This window comes from Dama dama, chromosome 31 (genome assembly GCF_033118175.1).
Source record: "Dama dama isolate Ldn47 chromosome 31, ASM3311817v1, whole genome shotgun sequence".
NCBI lineage: Eukaryota > Metazoa > Chordata > Mammalia > Artiodactyla > Cervidae > Dama > Dama dama.
The window spans coordinates 45723016-45735679 of NC_083711.1; the positions used below are offsets into that span (position 1 = coordinate 45723016).

The 12664-nt window shown below is 42.5% G+C and overlaps 1 protein-coding gene across 1 annotated transcript in view; it reads left to right on the plus strand.

The window, feature by feature from the left end:
- The first annotated feature begins 9583 nt into the window (after nt 1–9583).
- The window catches only part of CRYBG3 (crystallin beta-gamma domain containing 3), a 124440-nt gene continuing 121359 nt past the window's right edge, over nt 9584–12664 (plus strand). The window contains exon 1 of the mRNA XM_061134282.1: nt 9584–9784. Coding sequence (XP_060990265.1) covers nt 9636–9784 — 149 coding nt within the window. The 5' untranslated portion in view covers nt 9584–9635. The remainder of the gene's footprint in view (nt 9785–12664) is intronic.

Consider the following 12664-nt stretch of genomic DNA (forward strand, 5'->3'; position numbering starts at 1 on the left):
TGGGGTCATCGAGAAATGTATTTATTGTATTTATAAAAAATCAAAATTGTATCTTTTACTTTTATAAGCTCCATATGGATGTTTTAGAACTCACTGGCCATAGCAAACACCTTCTTCCAAAACACAAGAGAAGACTCTACACATGGACATCACCAGATGGTCAACACTGAAATCAGATTGATTATATTTTTTGCAGCCAAAGATGGAGAAGCTCTATACAGACAGCAAAAACAAGACCAGGAGCAGATTGTGGCTCAGATCATGAACTCCTTATTGCCAAATTCAGACTTAAATTGAAGAAAGTGGGGAAAACCACTAAACCATTCAGGTATGACCTAAATCAAATCCCTTATGATTCTACAGTGGAAGTGAGAAATAGACTTAAGGGACTAGATCTGATAGACAGAGAGCCTGATGAACTATGGACGGAGGTTCGTGACATTATGGGAGACAAGGATCAAGACCATCCCCATGGAAAAGAAATGCAAAAAGACAAAATGGTTGTCTGAGAAGGTCTTACAAATAGCTGTGAAAAGAAGAGAAGTGAAAAGCAAAGGAGAAAAAGAAAGATATACCCATTTGAATGCAGAGTTCCAAAGAATAGCAAGGAGAGATAAGAAAGCCTTCCTCAGAGATCATTGCAACGAAATAGAGGAAAACAATAGAATGGGAAACACTAGAGATCTCTTCAAGAAAATTAGAAATACCAAGGGAACATTTCATGCAAAGATGGGCTCAATAAAGGACAGAAATTGTATGGACTTGATAGAAGCAGAAGATGTTAAGAAGAGGTGGCAAGAATACACAGAAGAACTGTACAAAAATGACCCAGTTAATCACAATGCTGTGATCACTCACCTAGAGCCAGACATCCTGGAGTGTGAAGTCAAGTGGGCCTTAGGAAGTATCACTACAAGCAAAGCTAGTAGAGGTGATGGAATCCCAGTTCAACTATTTCAAATCCTAAAAGATGATGCTATGAAAGTGCTGCTGCACTCAATATGCCAGCAAATTTGGAAAACTCAGCAGTGGCCACAGGACTAGAAAAGGTCAGTTTTCATTCCAGTCAGAAAGAAAGGCAATGCCAAAGAATGCTCAAACTACCGCACAATTGTACTCATCTCACACGCTAGTAAAGTAATGCTCAAAATTCTCCAGGCCAAGCTTCAGCAATATGTGAACTGTGAACTTCCAGATGTTCAAGCTGGTTTTAGAAAAGGCAGAGGAACCAGAGGTCAAATTGCCAACATCCGCTGGATCATCGAAAAAGCAAGAGAGTTCCAGAAAAACATCTATTTGTGCTTTATTGACTATGCCAAAGCCTTTGACTGTGTGGATCACAATAAACTGGAAAATTCTGAAAGAGATGGGAATACCAGACCACCTAACCTGCCTCTTGAGAAACCTGTATGCAGGTCAGGAAGCAACAGTTAGAATTGGACATGGAACAACAGACTGGTTCCAAATAGGACAAGGAGTACGTCAAGGCTGTATATTGTCACCCTGCTTATGTAACTTATATGCAGAGTACCTCATGAGAAACGCTGGGCTGGAGGAAACACAAGCTAGAATCAAGATTGCTGGGAGAAATATCAATAACCTCAGATATGCAGATGACACCACCCTTATGAGAGAAAGTGAAGAGGAACTAAAAAGCCTCTTAATGAAAGTGAAAGAGGAGAGTGAAAAAGCTGACTTAAAGCTCAACATTCAGAAAACTAAGATCATGGCATCTGGTACCATCACTTCATGGCATTAGATGGGGAAACAGTAGAAACAGTGGCTGACTTCATTTTTTTGGCTCCAAAATCACTGCAAATGGTGATTGCAACCATGAAACTAAAAGATGCTTACTCCTTGGAAGGAAAGTTATGACCAACCTAGACAGTATATTAAAAAGCAGAGACATTACTTTGCCAACAAAGGTCCGTCTAGTCAAGGCTATGGTTTTTCCAGTAGTCATGTATGGATGTGAGAGTTGGACTATAAAGAATGCTGAACACCAGAGAATTAATGCTTTTGAACTTTGGTGTTGGAGAAGACTCTTGAGAGTCCCTTGGACTGCAAGGAGATCCAACCAGTCCATCCTAAAGGAGATCAGTCCTGGGTGTTCATTGGAAGGACTGATGTTGAAGCTGAAACTCCAATACTTTGGCCACCTGATGCGAAGAACTGACTTATTTGAAATGACCCTGATGCTGGGAAAGACTGAGGGCAGGAGGAGAAAGGGATGACAGAGGATGAGATGGTCGGATGGCATCACCAACTCAATGGACATGAGTTTGAGTAAACTCCGGGAATTGGTGATGGACAGGGAGGCCTGGCATGCTGCCGTTCACGGTGTCGCAAAGAGTTGGACATGACTGACTGACTGAACTGAACTGATGGATTTTTTTGGGGGAGGTGGCTTCCCTCATAGCTCAGTCAGTAAAGATTCTGCCTACAATGCAAGAATCGGGTTCGATTCCTGGGTTGGAAAGATCCTCTGGAGAAGGAAATGGCAACCCACTCCAGTATTCTTGCCTGGAGAATCCCATGGGCAGAGGAGCCTGGCAGGCTACAGTCCATGGGGGCGCAAAGAGTTGGACATGACTTTACGACTAAAACAACACCACCACGGATTTTTTTGGTACTACATTTAGCAATATTTTGTAAGGAAACTTTATGAAAGCTTGTTAATGATATTATTGTTTTGTAATAGACTATGGAAGATTTCCATAGGTAAGAATCAGCACTTTATCACTCCAGAATATAAACAAAGTGGATAGATGTCAACTCCATTCTATACAAAGAAAATTCCCATGAAGGAAATAATGCTAATCTCAATTTTAGATTAGGTAGTGTTCCCATGTGAAAACTGTGGTTCATCTTATATGACAGCATGTATCACATCCAGCTGCTTTCTCTTTCTAATCAAAACATTCGCTTGCAATAACAGCTGCCTCTGTGCCTTGTTTTTAAACCATTTGCAGCAAATCAAACTGGGAACAACGTGTCCACAGTAAGAAAACTCAGGATTCTGGGACATGTCTTTTCTAAAACTTCAAAATAAGAAATGACAATTCACAAACCAATTGTCTTTTTCCTCTAAAGCTTTGTTTCATGAGCCCTAAGAAGCAAAATTTACAGTCAACACTAGTATACTGAAGTCCAGAGATTTATAAGCAATTGTTCTTTTCAAAATTTGTTGTTGTTCAGTCGCTAAGTCATGTTCAATTCTTTGCAACCCCATGGACTGCAGCACCGCAGGTTCCTCTGTCCTTCACCCTGAGTTTGCTCAAATTCATGTCCATTGAGTCGGTGATGCTATCTAACCATCTCATCCTCTGATGCCCCCTTTTCCTTTTGCTTTCAATCTTTCCCAGCATCAGGGTCTTTTCAAATGAGTCAGTTCTTCCCATCAGGTGGCCAAAGTATTGGAGCTTCTTTGGCAACAGTCCTTCCAATGAATATCCAGGGTTGATTTCCTTTAAGATTGACTGGTTTGATGCCCTTGCTGTCCAAGGGGCTCTCAAGAGTGTTCTCCAGCACAATTCAAAAGCATTTAATATTGTGTATCAGATATGTGCAATACAGTATGTAACTTCTGTACTCATCACTTATTTTGGAAAAACAATATAGGAACCAAGTTTTTCATATAATGGTAAATTATTCTTTTGAGACATTATCTATGTCATGTTTATGAAACTGCATTACTAAAAGAAGTCATATTGACCACTACATATGACTAAATTATAGGTAGCATTTGACTGAAACACAAGACATATCAAACTGAATTAGTATGAATAACTATTTTGGAATACGTTTTATAATCAATGATTTGGTATCAGCAAATTTTGCACTGTTTTCGAAGGAAATATTTGATCGTTAATGTCATAATTTAGTAAAGCATTCATTTCGTTTATAAGTATCATCATCATATCAAGGGAAGAAAAGAGGGTATGTAATTTAGGTCAGACCAACACATCTTAAGCATTAAAAGATGTGTGTTTGAAAGATGTCAGTCTCCACATGTTCTGGAAATAAAAACCAGATAAAGAGTACAATAGAACTTCATGCATCCCATAGAAGTCTGAATAACCAATCACTTAAAATTTCACCATCTGCTCTTACTGAAGCAGCAAGAGTGAGGCGTTTTCTGGAGTTACAAACCATGATGATCAGAATGTAACAGAATGAGAAACACTAACAGGACCCCCCCCCCCCCCCCAACACACACACACCCTTTCTTATTTACTGTTGTGGTTCTTAATGAAAACCTGGGCTATACAAAGAAAAGGGGAGGATGTCCCCTGCCCCATCTCCTAATTGAGTGCTTATATCCAGTAATAGCTTTTTGCTGCCCTGGGCAGCATGACATTGCCTCATTTGGCCTCACACAGCTATTATTCCAGGAGGCAGCTCCTGAAGTGCCCCAATCCATCTGCTTGCTTTTCATGGGCTGGTGCTTTCCTTGATGTTGACAGCTGTCTTAATATTCCTGGGCCACCTGCCACATAGTAACTACTGTGCTGTAACACATACACAGAAATGTATCCCTCTGGTGGACTTTTTAGAACAAAAAGCATTTCTAACCCATGCTTGCATCCTTGTTGAAAGGCTTCAGAGTCAGCACTTTATTCTCATACTTTTGAGGAGTAATGTGCTTCTGCTTTGGGAATGGTAGTTCAGTGTAGTTCAGTGTGATGAACTGGAGCTTTTCTCACCTATCAAATAAGCTATTGAATTGCACTCTTTTTGTGGAAGTCATGGTGGTCACAGGAAGCAGAGGAAGATAACAAACTGACAGTTATCCCTTCTAGTGAGGCTTCATGGAAATTCTAGACCAAGTTGGTATGTGTGCATGCTAAGTTGCCTCAGTCATGTCCGACTCTATGAGACCCCCTGACTGTAGCCCACCAGGCTCCACCGTCCATGGAATTCCCCAGGCAAGAATACTGGTGTGGGTTGCCATTTCCTCCTCCAGGAGATCTTCCCAACCCAGGGATCGAACCCATGTCTCATATGTCTCCTGCATTGAAGACTAAGTTGGGGGTCCATCCTATGTATGCTCATAGAAAGACTTTCTCTTTTCCTATCTGCTCTGCTCATCTGTTCACCCCATCAGACTTGTGTCTTGAGGGAAATCTCTTGGTCTTATCACTGTATCTCTAAGAATGAGTGTGTTTCTGATCCATAGTCAGCACTCAAGGACAAATCCAAGTTTTAAGGTACCTGGTACCTTTAAGGTACCTTAAAAGCCTGAAGATTTTTGCAATTTCTCTTTAAAGAAAAATATTTAAAATTAAAAATAAAAATTATATATATAAGTGAATGAAAAAATAAATCATACAAATGACCAATTTCAAATGATTGATTAATATTACAAATGTCACAGTCTAGAAAAATAGCATTTTTTCCATTATCTGCCTATTATACTTCTATAATATTTTTCTTATATTTTTGTTAGTGTATTCTTTTGTATGACATTTTCTAATATTTTCTATACATATAGTGGAAAGATAATAAAGTCTTTCCTTAAATTTGGATGAGCATACTTATTGATAGAAAGGCTAGGTAAGCATACCACATTATATACCCACATACACACTCATTGTGGTATTGCTGTAAGTTTGTGCCCTACAAACAAATATTATCATAAGTTCTATTTTACATGAATTTCATGTAAAAGTTTGCTGCATTTACAATTATAAAAATTGTATGCACTACATTATTTAACATATAACTGTTTTGAGAGAAATTACATCAATTAGAAGTGATTCTTTTAAATTTTGTCTTCTGTTGCCTGAAATAGTTTTCCACAAATCACCTTTTGCTATTGTTCAGTTTGAATCTTGCTTCACCTCTACCACCCACGCATTTTCAGTATTAGAGGACTTAGGATATGTTTATGTCGCGATAGTGCCTCTGGTCCCGTATCTTAGGTGTAATGCTTGGTGAGTTGTCCAATGAACAAACTGAAATTAAAGCAGTAACATCTATTCTTTGGAGAAACTGACAACCACATAAATACATCCCACTAAATCCAAACTAAAATCCACACCACACATTTCCCGGCATGTCCTAAAGGGCCTCCAGTAACTCCAATACCAACTGACTCTAGGAATAAGGTGATGGAGGGAAAATCCAAGTGGAAAGAGATTGTGGTCTTAATTGTGCAGTTTAAACATTTGCTTTTGTAAATTTCATAAATACCACCAAGTGATCACATTCCTGAACTCACCTTGGAGGAGACCGTGCCAATGAGATGGCTTGAAGCTTCGGCTTCATCAGCCTTACAGTAAATATACTTGTAACATACTCATTAAATGAGGGACTGATCATTTCTTGAAAAGTAAATAAATGAAAATTCAGGAGTCATTGATTTATGACTTTAAGCTAATTTTTCATAGAGTTTGCAAAGCATTTGAATGAATGCAAGTGTACCTGGTGCCCTGCCTCCATTAAGGCAAACTTTGTCTATGAAAAATTAGCTTAAAGCCATAAATCAGTGACCCCTGAATTTTCATTTATTTACATTTCAAGTACTGATCCATTCCTAGATGTCATCTGCTCTTACGTTCCAAACTCATAATAATGAATTTCTGAATACTGAGTTCTAAAAGTGCATTAGGAAGTCTGTAAAAAGGTTGAATTTTAGAGTTGTAAGGATCTTAGAGATTCTAATTTAGCACAGTCATCTTCATTTGTTCATTCAGTTTTTCTTGAAGACATTTAAAGAGTATCTATGGTAGAAGCATATTTATTGTGAAGCTGATGAAGCCGAAGTTTCAAGGCACCTCATTGCCATAGTCATTTCCAATGTTAATTCAGGAATGTGATCACTTAGTATATGGGGCTTCCCTAATGGCTTAGATGGTAAGGAGTCTGCCTGCAGTGCAGGAGACCCAGGTTTGACCCTTGGATTGGGAAGATCCCCTGAAGAAGGGAATGGCTACCCACCCCAGTATTCTTGTCTGGAGAATTCCATGGACAGAGGAGCCTGGTGGGCTATAGTCCATAGGGTCACAAAGAGTCTGACCCAACTGAGTGACTAACACTTTTTTTTTCTCATATGACTATATATAATGAGTTTGTATTAGTCCAACTGTTTATTTTAGGGGTCTCTAATAACATTTATTTTATCTTATACCTTTGCAAGCTGTTTATTAATAGAGGGATTCTAGCTGGATGAACATTCTACTACCTCAACTATCACCACCAATACTATAAATAAATAGTTTCTAGATAAATGAAGGACTTTACCTGACATGATTCTGATGCCTTCTCCCACTGAGGATAATGATTATTGAAAAAATATGACTAGCCCAGCTTTCCCCTTGAGAACTATTTTTTTAGAGAAATTATTTTCTCAAAGAAATAGCATTATTAGATAAACCCATAAGTCAGTGATAAACTGTACTGGCCCCAATAAGATTTTATCCCCAGAGAAACATGCTGAACAGTCCACCCTCTTGGTAGGTAGTAGGGTGTAGGGCCTGCTTTGGTCATAGTACAAGGGTGGACACATCTGGTAGCCATCTAGCATTCCTTTGGGGAGATTAATTCTCCAGGCCTTCTAGCTGGAGGGAACAACTGGCTTCCTACTCTCTTTGCTTTCATATTCTCTGGGCTTTCTGGCAAGCAGGCTTTTGATGGAGATTCCTCCCCAAAACAGTAAGACTCAATTGGGAACTTGACTTGTCTTATTCTAGCTTATTGTTCTAGCTTTTTCCTCACAGGAGGTTTTCAAAAGAGAAAGCTCTGGTCAATCTTGAGGGATAGTTTGGGGTGAACCCAGCAGAAAGAATCTGTACTGATTTAACTTTGGTAGGTTAAACTGAACCAGAACAAATTAAGGTGAGCCTTGGTCTCTGCTGCAGTTGGTAGGGGTTAGAGTGCTTCCAGGAGGCAGCTGCCTTGTGGCAGGAAAGTTCAACAGCCCTCAGCTGATACTGAAATGGGGCTTATGGACATCCTATCTACTCATAAGCAACCCTCTCCTCCTCCAAGACTCCAGTCAGAGCAGGCCAACCTCAGTGTACCTCCTTTCCCCTCCCCCAAGTCAGAACTGCCTTGGACATTTCATTTTATCTCATTTTACTTGTATAGAATTTTTAGCGAACAGGTGTAAGATAATCACTTTTATCACTTCTACACCCTCTCAGGGGCAGCTTGACTTTAAAACAAACTGCCTGGGGTGAATGGGCCCCTTGATGTTTTCCCTACTAGCCACCAGGATATACAAAGCTAAAAAAACAAAAAGCATCTATGCTACTATATTAGTGAAATAAGACAGAAACAGAAGGACAAATACTCACTATATTTGGATTCACTTATACTGATGAATCTAAAACAGTTAAATCCATAGAAGCAGTGTGGAAAGGGAGTTGCCAGGGGTTGGGGGAGGGGAAACAGGGCATTATTAATAAACAGGGTATTACTCAAAGGGAAAGTTGAAGTTATGCAAGATGAGTAAATCTTTGAGTTCTACTTACAGCACAGTGCCTGTAGTTCACAGTACTGTATTATATACTTAAAACTTTGCTAAGAGGGCAGATCTTATGTCATAATTGTTTATAATAATAGAGTGGGAGGAAAGGTCTGGAAGTCATGGATGGTTTTATAGCATAGATTGTGCTGACAGTTTCGTGGTGTATATTTATCTTCAGTCTCATTATTACAGCTTTTTGTATGTACAGAAAAATAAAACTAAGAAGAGTCAAACGACTGTATTTAGACATAATTCAAAGTAAATTGTAAGGACCTTTTGGTTTCCAGATTTCCGTGACGTCTGTGTAATGACTACAAAATATTTGTTGCAGCATAGTTTGAATTACACTTGTTTTTGATCAGCGTCGTTTTTGCAAGAGGGCTCGCCGGGAAGCAGTATGTATTAATAACACGGAGTATGACAAATACCAAAGCACATCTGGGTTAAGGTGAGTTACCCCACAGAGAGTAAGCCAGCCGAACCAGAAAGGATCTGTGGACAGACCTGAACAGGCACCTCTGGCGCCCTCCACTTCTCAGACTGGGCCACCAGGTAGCCCCAACTTTTTCAGCCCCGGGAAACTGTTTAAGGAATTACTGTTCGTTAGCTGAAAGGCAGCCCAGGGCACCTAGTTACCGCAGTTTAGTTCATGAGCTTCTTTCAAACTTTAATTCACGAACTTGTTTCAAAAGTCTGAAAACCGTCCCGTGCACTGACTGGACGACAGAAAAACAAATCAGTAATAGAAAAAAATGAGCGAAAAGACAAATGGGCTGGCAGGCTGAGCTCTTTGGGGCGGGAAGCCCGGAGCCCGGCGCTGCGGGGCGGCGCGTCCCCGCCGGATCTCACGCCCGCGCAGAGAACCGGGACCGGCCCGCGGCGGCGGCCCGGCCCGGGCTCGGGGCGGAGCCGCGGCCTCTGGCTCCTCCTGGGGGCGGGCGGCCCGGGGGTGGAGGGAGGAGCCGCCTGAGAGCACGAGAAGGAGTCGTGCGGGCAGCCCGTCGCGCCCGCGCTTCTGCCGCCCGGGATGGACTGAGCCGCGCCGGCCGCCCGCGCCGAGTCGCTCCTGCCGTCGCCGGGTCCCACGGCCCCGGGCCGGGCTCCGGACACCGCCTCACGCGTTCCCAGCGGACGGCCTCGGACCGACTGCCGCGCCGGGGAGATGTCCGGCGGCCGGAGGAGGGGCGGCGCCCCCTGGCACAGCTTTTCCCGATTCTTTGCTCCCCGAAGCCCTTCCCGGGACAAGGAAGAGGAAGAGGAGGAGAGGCCGGGGACAAGCCAGCCGCCCGCGCCGGGCCGGGACGCTGCCAGGTGGGAGCCGCGGGGGTCGTCGGGGGCCCGCCCCGACTCACGGGACGGGGGGTTCCTGGCCCCGGTGCCCGCAGCCGGCCGCTGTCGGCCAGGCTGCGCTCCCCACTTTCTGTTCTCCTTCCTCCATTGCTCAAGTTTTTCCCTTCTCTCTCGGTTCCCGCGCCGCATCACTTGGTCTGCAAAACCGGGTGAAGCCCGTGGCCAGCGGCCGGGCCAGCCCCCGGGGCGCTCAAGCCCCCCATTTCCGTCCCCGGACGGGGTTCGGTTCCCGTCCCACACGCGCCTGCTCTGAGTTCTCCGGTAGAAGCGAGTCCCCCGGCGTCCTGCCGGCGGTAATGCGAAGGAGTAGTGAGCCCAGCCGTCCGCCAGGGCGAGGAGGGCGCGATCCGAAAACCACTCCGACGGGAGAGGTGACGCTTTGGCGCGCCACCCGCGCGGCTGGGATTTTGCCGTCTTAATTGTAGATTATATATATATATATATATATTTTTTTTTTTTTAAAGAATGATGATGCTGAGTTCCCAAGATCCCATCAAAATATCAAACCGTCGCTAGGCTTATTTACCATTGCCTGACATTTAAATGATGCCACCCTTCTTTCCCCAAATCTCGGAAAAAACATCTGCCTCAAGATCCCAAACGGATTCCAGAAACCTGGACTCGAACTGTCTTGGTTTCTGTAATAATAAAAACGTGCCCCCCTTTTTGGCAGTCTTTTCTCCTTCCTCCACCTGCTGCTGTAAAATCGAGCTTTTTCAAAAATTCATGACTAATAAAAATACCTGTTCCGGAGTCTTTTCATCTGTCCTGAGGGAGGAAGAGGGGTTAAGTGATATACAACTCGCTGTTTAAAACTCTTGATGGCCAGAGAGGCTTACTGCTGCCTGTTCCTCCACATTGCACCAGAAGATCACTCGTGATTGGAAGACGATCTCCTGAAAGCTGTGTTTACTTCAGTCGTTAAAGGCTTCCTGGAGAGCTTCAAAGAAAACTGGATAGGAAACAGAACTGTAACTGACTGAGTTGCTTCCATCGGTATTCATTCCTGTCTTGTGATTGGATCCTGGTCGTTTATGTGTTCCTCAGTTTCCCTGCTTGTGAAGCATTTGCATTATGACCCTCTTAACAAAACTGCCACATCTTTCCAAGAAGGTTCCTAGTACGACTGGAAGACTTCTGTGAGGCTTCAGCTATTATCGCCCTGTTAAGAGAGAATTTAAAATTCAGACTTACATAGTAGTTAAAAATAGTTTTGAAGTCTGACAGGGCTCAACCAGAATGTCAGAATGCTGGTGTAGGCAGGCAGCCCTTGGTGCCTGCCGTCACTGTAACACTGACAATCTTGGATGATAATATGAAAGCCGTATTGAAGAAAAACCCGAAGTAGACTCGGAACTAGCCTTGAGTCAGGATTAGAAAGCAGCAGGCAGGCCAATTTCAGGTTCCTGTCAGAATTGTCCTGAAAGCTTGCCCGCTTCCCTGCCCTATTTTGGCTTTTTGGCCACTTCTCAAATCTAATCTCTTTTTCTCTCTGGTGCTAGCCACTCCCGCAACTTGCCTCTTGTCTGCTTACCACTTCTCCATTCTCCTTATCTCCAGAGAGGCACAGACTTCTGCTTTTTGACAATCATAATTTTAATTGTGCTTAGATGAACCCTAGTTTTGTCCTTCATTCCTTTTAGAACTTGCCAGATGTTAAGGGGATAGCGGATAATCCTCTGTGTGGGTGTTTTACCTTTTAAATGAGCTTCAATCTTTTATTTGCAAGGACATAAACACAAAGCCTTTACTGAAAGTTTAATGAGACAAATGGAAACACTTAGTAGTACCGAATGTCCTAGTAACACAACACCCTGGTGTTAACAAGATTGGAAACAGAATTGTGATTTGTCACTGTGATCTTATTTCAAAATGTAAGAGTATTTTGGCTGTTTCTTTTAGAGGCAGTAAAAACTCCTGGTTTTAGTTGGAGCCTGGTTTACCTTTTGTACTGGTGATTTTAGTTGGAGGGAAGTCTGTTCAGACATGGGGCTGGGTGTGATAGGAATGTAAAGATGACTGAGAAAAGGGCCGGTTCAAGGAATTGGGAGAAGCTGACGAAACCACTTGAAAACAGCCATCCTAGCACCTATGATGTATCTTGTTTAGTTGTTAAGTCGTGGCCAACCCCTTGCAACCCTGCGTAGCCTGCCAGGTTCCTCTGTCCATGGGATTTCCCAGGCAGGAATACTGGAGTGGGTTACCATGGTGTGTCTGGCACATTACAATTAACAGAATACTTTTAAAAATACTACACCTGAGGTTGGACAGACCTGTACGATTAGTATTCTAGTTTTACTATAAAAAACAGCTAAAGAAACATGCCTGGAGTCATATAGCTACTTTTCAGTTAATGAACAAGTTTTAAGTCTTGTGCAGTGCCTGCAACTCAGTGGCCACTTAGCATTTATTAAGGATGAATGTCTGCATCCTGACTTTTTCTTCTACTCGAAGCGCATTCTCTCAAACTTAAGTTGTACAGTCTCGTTTTTTGCACTCCCAGTGTTGACTTACATGAGTTGCGTGATGTAACTTGTGTAGGTACAAATACAAATGGGACATAAATTCCTTAAGAACAGAATTCCTTAACAATTCCTTAAGAACAGAATTGAAAATTAAACACAGACGTAACCACAAGACCAATAAAAGTAAAATTTACAGCATTATCCTGACAGCTGTTTTTTTGGCTACTCACAAAATGCATATGGTACCAACTAGAAAAAAAACAAAGTTTTTGAGGAGTTGCCATGACTGTACCACTGTGTACCATGCCATGATTCAGGTTTTCCAATATTTCCCCACGTGACTCACAGGACAACTTTTGCTTTTACGGTGTGCTGT